Source organism: the organism of the source record quoted next, unplaced genomic scaffold, assembly GCF_019419815.1.
Source record: "Pyrus x bretschneideri cultivar Hongxiangsu unplaced genomic scaffold, Pyrus_bretschneideri_v1 Contig17, whole genome shotgun sequence".
NCBI classification, from domain to species: domain Eukaryota; kingdom Viridiplantae; phylum Streptophyta; class Magnoliopsida; order Rosales; family Rosaceae; genus Pyrus; species Pyrus x bretschneideri.
In genome coordinates, this window is record NW_025999468.1 from 5,541,972 (window position 1) to 5,556,505 (window position 14,534).

General features: G+C 37.4%; 1 protein-coding gene across 1 annotated transcript; it reads right to left on the reverse strand.

Annotated features, from left to right (window-relative positions):
• Positions 1–1,326: 1,326 nt before the first annotated feature.
• LOC103967773 (26S proteasome non-ATPase regulatory subunit 1 homolog A) lies at positions 1,327–9,202 on the reverse strand. Its single transcript, XM_009381072.3, has 13 exons — positions 8,942–9,202; positions 7,938–8,007; positions 7,473–7,578; positions 7,091–7,202; positions 6,849–7,017; positions 5,388–5,851; positions 5,126–5,261; positions 4,788–5,033; positions 4,481–4,701; positions 4,080–4,338; positions 3,717–3,949; positions 2,061–2,580; positions 1,327–1,843 (listed from the first exon to the last, which is right to left on the reverse strand). The coding sequence occupies exons 1-13, from the start codon at positions 9,082–9,084 to the stop codon at positions 1,511–1,513; spliced, it is 3,012 nt and encodes a 1,003-aa protein (XP_009379347.2). The 5' UTR covers positions 9,085–9,202; the 3' UTR covers positions 1,327–1,510.
• Positions 9,203–14,534: the final 5,332 nt, after the last annotated feature.

Here is a 14,534-nt window from a genome sequence, read left to right on the forward strand (position 1 = left end):
ATATTTCCATCATTATAATAAATGTTACTTGTTTGTAAATTGTATTTAAATCAAAAAATAAAGAAGAGATCAAAATTTTAAACCATTTGTTATAAATTTTAAGATGTGACGTTGCACTATTTTTTCTTAATAATTAAAAAATAAATTTAACCATTAACTGGCACACACTTATCTTAAGTTCTACTTGAGATAGTTTAGATGTGATCTACAAAATATAATTTTAGGTAAAAGATCCAACTTGAGTACTGCGTAGCATTCGATACAACGTATATTTTTTTTTTTAAATTAAATTTGTGGGTTTCTCAAAAATTGTAGGAGGTAACAAGTTTTTTATGGGACTCACCATTCAATTTTTTTTCAGTGTTAAATTTTTTTTTCGATACGATCAATATTTTTGTGAGAATATTTAAAAAAATCAAAGAAAGATATGAAAAGCGAGATGTCGGAGAAATTTTTAAATATCAGCTAAAATCGACAGATTTCGTGGATATTTTCGACATATTGATTAATATACGAGAAAATCTTGTATTTGTCTAAATCAGTATTTGACATTTCCTAAAGTATCATTTTAAAATTTTCACATTTTTATGTAAATTTCCATCAATCCTATTAGAAGCAACCGATAGATATCAATTTATGCATTGATATTTTCACAGATTGTCATGCTGATATTTTAAACGCTGATTTTTTTGCGACAAAGTGGGCACAGCATTTTTCTTTTTGCCGTCCTAAAAGTTGCAAATTACTGCACATTATGCCGACCATTGGCAAAAATAAAAAAAAATAAAAAAAACTACTTTATTTAGATGACACTCAAGGTACACACCTTTTGCTTACATGAACACCAGATTGATGCGCACGAAAATATTCATTAGAACTGTTATTCACACATTCTTTTTTACTTTTCACACAATCCTTTCAAATTCTAGCTGTCGATCAAATAAATTGATCAATAGACAAAAATTAACAAATGTATATGAAAGATAAATTAAGTGTGTGAATAGCATTACCCTATTCATGTCAATCCATATTTGAAAAGCTATCATTTTCATTAAGCAAAAAATCTTATTTGTTCATATAAAATTTGTTAATCAATTAGTGACTATGCAAACAAAAAAATAAACCAACCGTGTTAAGTCGGAAATTTAAAATTAATATTTAAACTTAAGAGGGCTAAAAGTGTAGGAACTCATATCTCGATGTAGTAAAATGTCAATTTTAAAGATCAAGGACCAGCCACTTAATGCTACGATATAATGATATTTCTCTTCACTTATACGTGTATAGTATAATATGTTCAAAAAAAAAAAAAAAAAAAGGTAAAGGACCGACCCTAAACTAGATGGGTGCAAAGTGTAACTCGTACACACCCCTGTTTAATTCTAGGCATTGATTCCGTTTGATTTATTTAATTTGATGGCTATAAATAAAGGAAAATGCGTGGAAAGTTAAAAAGGATGTGACTTTCGAGAAAATGCTCACTCAACTTTATATACCACACATTTGCCTCTCATTGATTAGAAGTGTATTCGAAGGGCTGAGGAGGCTGAGGTTCGTCGTCAACTGCCATGGTCGATGCAGAATCCTGCTGTCCAGTTGCTGATCCACCACCAGCCGCAGAAGTTGCGGAAGAGGGAGTGTCTGTGAGTGAAAGCACCTCGGGCTCAGTAGGTCGCAGGTCTCTCAAGAGAACAAACCCCGAAGGCGCTAACTTAATGGGCACGTATCTACTTTCTTCCAGAAATTTGATGTACTTCTCCTGAGAAGGAACCACCCTAGCAGGGTTGGTTAAAATCTCAAAAGAAGGCTCCGGCACGGGTTTCTTTTCTGCTGGGCCATCAACCTGCCAAAAGGAAGGGGGGGATTTTGAATTAATCAGAGGTCTTTTTTCTTCCAACAGTACCTACTGTTTGTGTGTATAGATAAGACGATGATTATGGAAGAATTTAAACAACTAGTATGTCATCAAACGAGCAACTTTTGAAAGAAACGTAAACCGTAAACTATGAACTCTCTGAAATAGCGTAAGAGAAAGGAGGAACGGGTGAGACAGGACTTACCTGCATTGAATCCCCATCCTTCTCACTTGATTTTCCTTTCTCAGTATTTGCACGGGAAGATGAAGCCTCCACCCCGGATAACTTTTCAGCATTTGCCTTCTGATCTGCTTCTTTCTTGGCCTTAGCTTTGCTTGCCCTTGCTGATGTTGACAGTACAGCAGTGGGGAGTTTTACAGCCGATGTGGTAGTTGGCACAGTCGTCGGTTTAGGATATTCAAACAGCGAAGGTTTTGCATGTGACATGAACTCAAACTTCGGCACTTTCAGATCGGAGTTCAGTCCTATCAAGGCTGTTGGCGAGAATGCCAAGCTTATGAAATAAATGAGGGGATACCAGTACCAAAACTGGCTGAAAACAGCAAGGCCAACAACTGCGGTGACCTTATCATGTTTTGTCTTAGAAAGTAATCTTATGGTCACATTCCTTCCACCAGCATTAAGAATTCCGGCGGCCAAAATTGCTCCCATTTTGCTCATGGTGTCCTCATGCTTATCAAGAATAATTTTCTCCAATTGCCGCCTATATTTAAAAAACAGCAGAACCAAAAATAAAACAAGCTAACTCAATTTTCTAAATTTCAGACATCATTGATAGTAAATGGATAACGATATCTTTGTCTATATATGACTCCATGCTGTGGGACTCAACCAGCATTACGGTCCAATGTTCTGAACACTCCCATTTTCTAGGTCTCCATCAAAAGATCATTCTTATAACTAATCAGCCAAACCAAAAATTGTTTGGCCATAGTTGTTGTACTTTTATGCACAAACGGAAGCGAATTCTAACAAAGTACCAATATCAACGTCAAGGAATTTCACTAAACAAACGGAGATTACAAAAGAGTGTTTAAACTCTCACAACCCAAATCCCACAAATTGACTCTCACCAAATTGCCACACAAAATACACTAACCCTAAGGTCCTATGTATAGTGCATAGGACTTAGGTTACAATAAGAATCCTAATAGGAAGTAAATACAAATCCTAATCAACTAGGTAATTAACAAAATCTCTCCACCAAGGAAAACAACTAAGAAGTCAAAATCCAAACCCAAATAGGACACCAAAACCAAATAGGCAACACAAACCTAATTCTTTGCATCATCCTAATTTTGAGCCATAAAGCCCAACAATAGTATCATCACACAACGATTTCAATGTTTATCAACCACTCATCTATTTATTTGACAGCAGCTAGATAACTGAATGACTTTCAATTTGGCCCCTTTTTTTTGAAAAGATGATATTGAATGGAAACCTAAAAAGTAAACGGTTCTAATCATTAGACCACATTGTTGCTGGACCTACAACGTTATCCCTAGAAATTGCTCATACAAGGGATCCCTCATATGAAGCTACCCCTACGGATAGACATACATAAGTATACAATCATCTGTCTGAGAATAAAGTGGTTAACAGCTTCCAATGCGGATATGCTTTCGGAAACCATTTTAACCATTTGATTATCACTGTGAGCATTGTAGCACATTATGGTTGCCTTATTTTGTCTAGATAGATAATTAATGATTTTCAATTTGGTAGGTTTTTCCTATGGTTTATCCTTGAAAAGAAAACCTAAGAAATAGACAGTTAAGATCATTGGCTTGCACGGGATTTGTGTTTTGAGAGAGAGAGAGAGAGAGAGAGCAGTACCTGAAAACTCCTACACGAGAATCACTGGCTTCACTAATCTGGACCATGACCATAGCCATTGCAATGAGAGCACCTTGGCGCACAAAATCAACGACATCTGAAGTCAGAGGCTCCAGCAAAGATATGGCCCCACTCAACCCAGTACCAGCACAGGAAATGCCTACTGCAAGAGCAGCACCATAACGAACATGCGGGTTGTAAGACTCAGATAGCAGGGAGACAATTCTAGGCGTCTGCAGTTCGCGCAATTTTGGAGATACAAAGGCATTATAAGAGAACAAAAAAAATAAAAAAATAAAAAGGGCAGCAGCATCAAATCGATTTGGATAGGGCATAGCAATGGACAAATAAGAAAGTACCAACCTGCTCGGGCTCAGAGTACAGCACAAACCCAAGTGCTAGAACAGCAGTCCTCCTGACATCATCACTCACATCAGACACGGCAAAATGCAGCAGCTGACGAATGGCTTTGTTGTTTGCTGTCCCACTGTAGGCCAATGCCAACGCATACATACCACCATAACGTAGTATAGGATCTTGATCCCTTGTCATCTGCTCAATTAGTGTGTCTGCTTCTTCTTCTCTTCCATATACTGTCAGGGCAATTCCCAGTGCTAACCCCCTGTAACATACTATACGGTTAGCAAGGACCCTGAACTTATTATCCCCACCACAGATCATAAATGATCATACTTTGCTCAATAGTATTATTAGGTAAAAGAATGCCGAGAGGAAACAACAAAAAATCACACAATTCTCTTTACCTGATGATCTTTTCATGTTGTGTCTCATATGCATAAACAAGCATCTCACTAGCCTTCTCACTTGCAGTTCCAACCATAAGCAAACCCATACTAATCCCAGCAGCTTCACCCGCAACAGCACTGTCAGTATACAGCACATTTTTAATGTCATCATAGATCTCTTCATCAGCAGTTCCTAAAGCTGATAAGCCAAGACCTAAGCATGCACCATGTTGAATAACCTGCGTAAAGAGATCCCATTAAAAAAAATTGGCAATATACCAAATATGCATAAAAAGATGTGATCGCTAATTTACAAAGTACATACCTCTACATTAGTACTACGTAGGCTATCACGAAGGAATTCTTTGATGCCCTCGCCATGGTTGGCATGAATGAGACCCAAAGCATACAGAGCACCACCTTCTGAGTATGGACTGCCGCCACCAGCCCCACCCTGGGGCAAGTAAGGTGCCATCAGAGATCTTCCTTGTTGCAAGTGGCCTCTATGAATAACACCTAACCCTGCTGTCGCACTGAATTTGGCCCAATTTGTGGCTCTGCTCAACCAATCCTGACAATTTAAATTGATGTTGTCAATATTGATAACAAAGAAATATGCCAATGGAGACAGTGGCGAAATGAAAAACTTGATATGTGCTTTACCAGATTTTCCCTAAGAAATGTGTCCACAGTCGTTCCAGCATGCATAATTGCATTAGCATAAATGGTTGCACTATGGCATACACTATTTCTCATCTCAACAGACTGCTTTATTGTCTTCAGAATAAGAAGATCGGACCTATATTCAAATTTCAAAACATTTAACGACCACTCAATTCAGAAGAAACAGAAGTTCTAATGCTTACATGAAAAAAAAAAGAAACACAACAAAACAAAACAAAAGGGAAGAAAACGGAAGCCTCACTTGTTATGACTGTACAAAAATTGTAGAGTCAACTGTATTGATTTCTCACCGGACAAAATTCCTTTAATTTTTGTCAGCCTCTCAGAATACATTACTTCTTTAGGATCTTCAAGCACACTCACATTAGAAGTAGAACCACCATCTGTCATTTGAACATCCTCTGGAGCAGAACTTTCATTTTGAGTAGCTTCACTGGCTTCTGGTAGCGCAGCTTCTGATGGCTGAGGCTTGGGAGGTGAAAGGCGGTTTCTCACACTTAAGAGAAAAGCTTGGCGTTCATTCTCTATGAGATCAAAGGCTACTTGATATGCCAAGAGCGCATCATCCTTGTTTTCAGAACGCAGAAGCTTTTCCAATATACTTGTGACACCTTCAGGTTCATCTAAGAACATGAGACACTGACAAATGCTCAAGTAATCTGGAGAAGGCAGTTTCTGATACACATTTACCAGAAGACGAAGTACCTGTAACAAAGAACCAAAGGAGAAAACAAAAAGTCTCACTCACTACACAGTCCCTTCTGTCAAAGTGTGAGAAATTATCAAACATGACACATATGGAAGCATAACAAAGAAAATGAGACACCAACAGGCCACAAAAAAAAAAAAAAAGACACAACATACTATTTTCTGAAAGCCTTTGGTTTTTGTTCCAAACCAGTTAAATCCCCGTCTTTCTCTAACATCAAGATTTAACTTTGGAGCAAGTAACCTGGAATACAGATGAAAGAAGAAAAAAGAAGAGAACACCTCTAAGATTTATAACCTAGCTTTCCTATGTAAGAGACATGTAATCTGTCCAATCTGGCATGTGTATCCATCAAACACCTCCAACTGAGTGCTGGAACACATTTCCTAATACCTTGGCAAATATGTAACCCAACTTTCATATACCAACAACGAACGGCCAAAAAGGAATTAAAACTCGTCTTCCAGGTTTACTACAAAATTGTTTGTAATTCTGTCCTAGTAATTATATTCCAACTCTTCCATGTATAGCAATTATATTCTAACTCTTCCAAATAAGGCTTTTTCACTCAAAACTCAAGATCCACTGGAACATCCATAACACCATCATCAGAAACCCCAAAGTGCTAAACAATTTTCTCCTATTTTAATTAACTCTACATTCTTTAAGCATAATACTAAATTAATATGGAAAAGAAATCTAAACTACATCATGAAAGTGCAAACACATGTTAAAGCTGTGCAATGTACTGTACTATCCATTATACAAACCATTGTAATACATGTAGTATCCATTATGCACACCTTTGTTATACATGTACTATCCATTATGCACACCATTGGTATACATGTACTATCCATTATGCACACCTTATGTACTATCCATTATGCACACCTTTGTTATACAAGTTAAAGCTATGAAATCACATGTCTTCATGTTACCAAAAGAATCAAATGTATCTAAAAGTTACAAGCCAATAAGGTATCATCTTACCTCACGTCTATATTCTCTAAGATTAACAAAGGAATGAGAGACATTTATGCAATATGACAGAGTTCCATGAACATTATCACTTTTTGTGATTGCTTCCTCAAGTATATCCAATCTTCGGCATTCAATTGCAATCCCCATAGCTTGGTGGTACTTTCCATCCACGATACACCTAAAGGGGAAAACAGGTAAGAAAACCAAAGGTCATGAAGAACTGTATTTAAAAACATTAGAGGCCTGCATACTTGTTCAGCATTCTCTCTACAATTGCCTCCAATCTAGGATCCACATTTGCTGCTTCAGCATTTGATTCTGCTGCCTTAGACTTAAGACTGGCATACTCGTCTATAGCTTTAGCTGAGGAGGAGCAAACAACCAAATATGTCATGTAAATAAATTGTGGTTGTGTATCCCCAAAGTTCCATGCAAATCCACTTCTAACAATACTAAATCAGAGATGGTGTTCTACTAGATCAAGAAGCAAAATTGATTATCTAGTTTGAGATATCTTAAACCTGCTTGCATTGTCCTTTCACAGTCTTCTAACCCTCAAAGTACATTGTAGATTGTACTCACAGCCGTCGCTTACAAAACCTAAGAGTATCATACTTAAAAAAATATGCTTACCTAGAAGAGTATGGACATAATCAGAATCCTCTGACACGTCAAATAACGAACCCGCTCCAAGGGCATAGGAAAGTGAATCATTAAGTTCACCCAAATAATAGAAAACCTGGAGTGAGGAAAAATATCATGTAAACAAAAGATTAAAGTAGTTAAGCTTACATTCCAGAAGAAAATAGGAATTTACACCCACAAATGAAAGAGAGACACACAAATTTCAAAGTTAACATGGCAGATTGCATGCAAATACTTAGTATTACTAATCCATTGATGTTTTTCAAGAATTTCTTGGCTGTTAGAACAAAAAAAATGCAACCTTATAAAATTCAGCCAAAAGGGTCCAGGTCGTCAATAGATTTTCCCAACCTTATTTGTTTGCAAAATTGCAACCAAATTGATTGATTAAAAATCACTTTCGAACTGCCACACTAATTTAAAAGGGAAGGCTGCACAGCAGTTGACTTTTACCTTTGACACAAGCAATGCCGCCAGTTGTCTTTGATGTTGATCAAACTCTTCATCTTCATACAAACTTTCTCTGAGAAACAGAAAGACATCATGATAAGTATTCACAATTGAGACAACAAAATACAAAGTCAAACAACAAAACCTTGTACGTTCACTATCTACCTAAAATATCATCATTTGAAACCTTATTCTGTAAAATTGAAAAGTTTCAAGGCCTTTACTTGTACTACCATTTTCCAAATACACTTAAACTATTTACTTATTTGTACATAAGCCAAAACAGAAAAACAAATAAGCATAGATAAATAAAAATTATGAGACAAGTTACAACATGGGCAACTTTATTTGTCTAATAATTTTATTTACTTATTGTTTGTTGCAGTATTATCAATTATCCGTCCACAATATAGCAGCTAACAAACTAATCCATATCAGCAACCATTATAGTTTTTACTGCATAGTTAATTAAGAAAAACTTAGCTGCATTTCTCGTGTCGATTGTATGATCAAACCACAGCCTTATTTCTCAACACTGCCTTATATGTACAATTCAACTGCCCAATGCAGATTTGAGGACAACGGAAACCCCATTACCTGCCTCCTTATAGGCTTAGGAGCATTATATAGCTTCCGCTACGCCCGGCATGATCTCAATTACTGCAGCCTACACAATGCTCACTTCCACCACCACCCACAAAACAATTGTAAATCTCCAACTTTGAAATTCAATCTCTTCGTCATTAAAAAAAAAAAAAAAAAAAATCCTTATTCTCTTTAACTGGAACTAAAAATTGAAACACTGTTCTCATTCGCACAAAATCGAAAACAAAACAAAATATTCGAGTTCACGCGTCCTTTTAGCTGCTCAATAATCCAAAATACACACACAAAATTCAAACAATTCCTCTCGGAACAAGCGAAACACGAACGCACCCCACGAGTCACAAGCATTCAGAAAAATATATAATGAAAACGAAAAATTAAATTAAAGAGAGAGAGAGTACATGACGGGGACGCTGGTGGAAATCTCGGGCCAAAAGTTGTCGACCAAGTTGTTGAGGTTGGACAAAGCGTGGAGCTTGAGCAAAGGATGGGACTCGTTCAGCATCGCTAGTAGCCCACCCGCCGAGCTCACCATAGTCGCCATAGCTACACCACCGCACACCGATTAACGCAATTTCCAAGGGGTTTCCTACGATTCGTGTTTATAGCCAGACGCAGATTCGAAACCGAAACCGAAACCGAAACCAGACACTGGAATAGTAGAACTACAGCGCACGTTAACTTCTTCTTCTTATTTTCTTATTTTCTTTTTTCTTTTGTATTCATGAAATTATTATTAACCCCCTGTATGAATTCTTTGTTACATTTCAACCCTCAAAAATTTCAAGAAAAAGAAAACACACGGGATCGACTAAGAGTTTGTGAGGGTGTAAATTACATAAAAATTCTTATTATGGGACCTACCATAAAAATGATTTAGGTAACCGGTGAAAAGGAAAAATCCATTTTTAGGGGTAACCTTTAAGACTATTTCCAACAATGGGTTAAAATCTAAAATTTTCCTTCCCCCCCTCCCCCCCCCCCCCCAAAACAAAAAAAAATCCACTTCAACCCATGACTTAAAATTAACCTAAAAACTAAAACTGTTATGGGGTCAAATACTGGCCCAATTTTAGGCCACAAATCAAAATGAGCCCAACCAACTGAGACTGAAACAGGGGCTGTGAAGCCCACTACCCAAATCAAACTCGCTTACGCACTCCACACGCTAGGCATTTGTTGCAGGGTGACAAACCCACGTGGGGTTGTTCCCCCAAGTCTCAAACCAATAAGTAGCCCAATGGCTACTTTTCTTCATCCAACGGCTCAATTTAAATGGGTCGTTGCTTGATCCAACGTTTCAGGTTCAAATTTTTTTTTTTTTAGTTTTATATTTATATATTTATTGAATCCAACAATTTAGATCGAATATAATCAAATCTAACGGTAAAAAAAAGTTTTAACGGTCCAAATTTAAATCCAACGGCTAAAATAATTTAAAAAAACTATTTAACTTAAAATTCAACCAAAAACTTTATATTACCTATGTATTTGTTCAAACATTCACACAAAACTCATTTTTCTCCTACAATTCTTTCAATTTTTCTTTCTACCATTTCTTCTCACTTCCAAATTTTTCAAGATGGCAAAAGAGCATGTTAGGAGTCGTAATTGGACCTTTGACGAAGATATTGCTTTATGTTTGGCATGGATTTCTGTTAGCGAAGATGGTGCCGTCGACACGAATCAAAATAGAAAGGTTTTGTGGGGTCAAATCGTTGATAAGTTCCAAGAAAACTCTATCGCCGGTCGAAGGGAAGTTGGTGGTGTTTATGATCGGTGGAAGATTATCAACAAAGCATGCACTTTATGGAAGGGAAGCTTGTAGAGAGCCATGATTGACATGCCTAGTGGAAGGGGCGCCTCAAAAATTATGAGTTTCTTTGTTGATATTTTAGTTGTCATGTACATAATAGTATTTTGCAACTAATTGTTTTTTATGTATTTGTTGCATATGGTGACCAAGTAATAGCAATTCACAAAACAAGAACTACACCAAAAAATCAAGCTTTTAAGTTGCATCATACTTGGAACATTCTCAAGGATTGTCTGAGGTGGGGAACCGATGCGAACCAACAATATGGAAGATTGTTTCATAGTGAAGCCCCACCCCCAAATGATGTCAATGAAGATGTGAATTTTGCCGACAGTGAAGGTGTCGAACAAATGAGCCCAACTTCTTCTTTTGCAAGGCCCCAGGGTAGAGATAAGTAAAAGGAAGTAAAGAGAAAAGGGAAGTCCTAAGATCCAATACGTGCACAATTTGCTAGCGAAATTGCAAGTATGAACGAAAACCATATCTCTCAACAAGAAGAATCAGCCCAAATGTGTTTGGCCATAAAGGAAGAAGGGGATAGGGAGCAAGAAAGGTTCGAAATTAATTTGATGATGGAGGACCTCGACAAATACACTTCAGAGAGGAAGAAATACTTACGTGGCAAGCAAAATGACATTTTATGAAAGAATGCCACAAGGAGTATATTTCAAGATGATGATTCATCTGAAGGCTATCACCCAAGTCCATCACCAAGTCAAGATGGTGGATATCATTATTAAGTTTATGAGTTTTCGATTGTGTTAAGTTTATGTAGTTTATTAATTGTCTTTTTTATTTTTATTTTTATTTTTAAGTTTATGTGGTTTATTAATGGTCGTTTGTATTAAGTTTATATGGTTTATCAGAATTTAAATATTTTTAGGTTAAAATGTTCATAAAATTAATTTATGATAGTCTACATAATATTTTTTTTTATTTTTTATTTTTGTAAAAAAGGTTAATTTGAAAAAAAAATAGCCTTAATTCATTCTTTGATAATCTTGGGCTAAAATTTTGGGCCAGAAGGGTTGGAGTAAAAAAGCTGTTTATAGGCTAAAACCTAAATTTTCTGGGCTAAATATTTTTAGGTTTTAGATCAGGGTTGGAGAAGGTCTAACCTAAAGGTAGAGGCAAGATATAGTAAATAGTTTTTATCACAAATGGTCTTTGAAATCGACCCACATTATTAAAATGAATACTGCAATTGAAAATCGATCAATATAGTGTTTAAGAAGAATTGTTGCAAATTAATGTGGTCATTCTGTCACAAGTTTGTCAAATATTCTATTATGTGCACGGCACATAACTAGATCCCACAAGTCTAATTAAATATTAATATGTGAATTAAAAATATTTAATAAAAAAATTGACACATCTCGACCTGGAATGTTCACATGTCCATTTGAATCGTGATGTGTTGGGCGACACCTGGAAGGTGACGAAGCCATAAAATAAGGTTGATGTATAAAAGTGAGAATAAATTTGAACTTTAAATAAATAAGCCAGAGTGAACAACGTGATTGGGTGGTAACCCTTATTACAAAACGTGAAGTTTAGAGTATAATGCTGAAAGATAAAAGTTGTCTCATCCATAAAGGATGATTATTTAGTACATAACCAGCCCACTTTGACCGAAGGACAGTCAACTACTTCCACTGAAACCTCGTACTCCCACGAGCTCAATCTCTATGTCCTGGAGAGGCGAAAAACAAAGGTGAGTGGGCCTAGAAAAATAAAGTTTTTTGAAACCTTTTTGAAAACGTGTAACCCCTCGCTGTAAAACAAGTATATAATTTTCCAAAGTAATAATATAATAATAACTAGTAGGGAACCAGTAGCACAAATGAGTTCAAGGATATAAGGTGCTACTATAAAATATCTCATCATCAAAACTCAAATAGCTGTCATAAGATCATAGTTTTGAAAATCATTAAAAATTCATTGCTCATTATCTATGTAGGCACACAAGACGTACAAAAAGTAGCCGCATGAACAGGTTTGGTGTATGTTTTACGTTCTAGTACTACATCATGTGAAGCTGGCACTACGTGCATCACATACGAGTCCAAACAACAAACCTAGGGACAGGCTGTCACCTAACTCTGGATCCAAAGCGAACATAAACGGTGCATGTGAACATACACGTGAAGTTAGTCATTGGCCCAGGACAATACAACTAACTAATAAACACCGTGTACATGCAACAACCTGCCCCAATTTTATTGGAACAAAGAGAGTATTTTCATGAAATTGCACCTTGGGCTAGATATTTTTCTTTTAAAATTGTTTTTGGGTCTTAATGGGTGCGCCAAGGGGCCACCCCTGAATTTTGTCCCCCAAGCCCAATTGCTCTCTCTCCCTCACCTCTCATGTTCTCTCTCTCTTTCTTTTTCTATCTCAGCTATCCCTCTCGACTCTCGGTGCTCTCTGCTCCCCGGTGACCAACGCTCACACACATACTTACACACATCTCTCTCTTTCTATCTCAGCTATCCCTTTCGACTTTCGGTGCTCTCTCTTCCCCGACGACCTACGCTCACACACATACTTACACACCTACAACATTAACAACAACACACCCTCATCACCACCTTTTGACTACGATGACCACTTAGGGCTAGACAACCATCTCTTCCTCTCTTTCTTGGCATAGTAGCACGATCACTGTGTTTGTGACCTCCGGCAAGTTTCTTGAATCTCCGACCATGGTAAGCACCTTAGACCTCTTTAGTTGTTGTTATAGGTTAGATTGGGTCTTTTTTGAGAAACTTGGAACGTTTGAATGTAGAAAATGCTTCGGGGGAAGCATTTCCAGTTTTGCGACTAAGATTAGAGGTTTACAAGCTTTTTTCGGCCAACTTCAACCACCTCTCGACCTGCTAATGGTACGAATCTCTTCCTTGCTTCACGGGCTTCAATTTGGTATATTGGTTTGCATGTTTTGGTCACGTTTCGAGGTTAAACGGAACATGGAAGCTCTAGCTTTCTCCTTCCTTTGAAATCCGGCCAACCTGACCCATCAGTTAAACTAGCCCAACTCATTAGGCCATGAACCTAGCCTAATTGTTAAAGCCCAAACCCAGGGCTTTCAGCCTTATCTAAACCCAAACCCATATTTGTAAAACCCTAACCCCAGGCCTTGGGCCATAGAACACCGACCCAAATAGGCAAACCCAATTTCTTTGAAATCCAACCCAAAATCCTTTGAAACCAGGCCTTTGGGCCTAGGACCCGTCGACCCAAAACTACCAGCCCAACCCAGATAGAATATTCTTAATGTTAACTTTTACGAAATTTAATCGGGACCCTTCTTAGGGTAATTCGACGTCCTGAATTTGTTTGTGATGTTCGTTTTCCCAAATTTAATCGTTTGAATAAAGTTTTATTAATTGGACCATTTATGTGCTTCGGTGCATTTAGTGTGGCGTTTCCATCTTCACTAGTTTGTGTGGCTCTTTGGCGGCGAAGTATCTGTGAGTGAACCCATTCTAAAATCCATGTTTTAATAGTAGAAATGCATACATGAAAAGCATGATTTAATGATTATGTTTTATGATACGTTTTATGAGATATTGTGCTCACTGAGAATATTTTGAATCACCACATTTTATCAAACTGATGTTCTTTGTAGTATATATGATGAATGACTATATACTGCTTATGAACACGTTTTTACACATTTCTTTATAGTATATATGATGGATGACTATATGCTATGAAGATGTTTTTTAGATATATGTACCTATGTTTGGAATGTAACATCCCACATCGTCCAGGGGAGTGGATCCTGGAAGCCTTATATGTATATTCCCATCTCTACCTAGCACGAGGCCTTTTGGGAGCTCACTGGCTTCGGGTTCCATTGAAACTCCAAAGTTAAGCGAGTTCGTGCGAGAGCATTCCCAGGATGGGTGATCCACTGGGAAGTTCTCATGTGAGTTCCCAAAAATAAAACCGTGAGGGCGTGGTCGGGGCCCAAAACAGACAATATCGTGCTACGGTCGAGTCAAGCCGGGGATGTGATGGGGGCCCGGGCAGGGATGTGGCATGGAAAGTGTATATTCAATGTTTTATGCTCATCTAGTGGTCACTGTTCTGCCTACGAGAGATATGAAGTTGGCTTCTGGCTGGGAGAAATAATCTCTGGCTTCGGGCCAAGAGACATGGAGTTGGCTTTA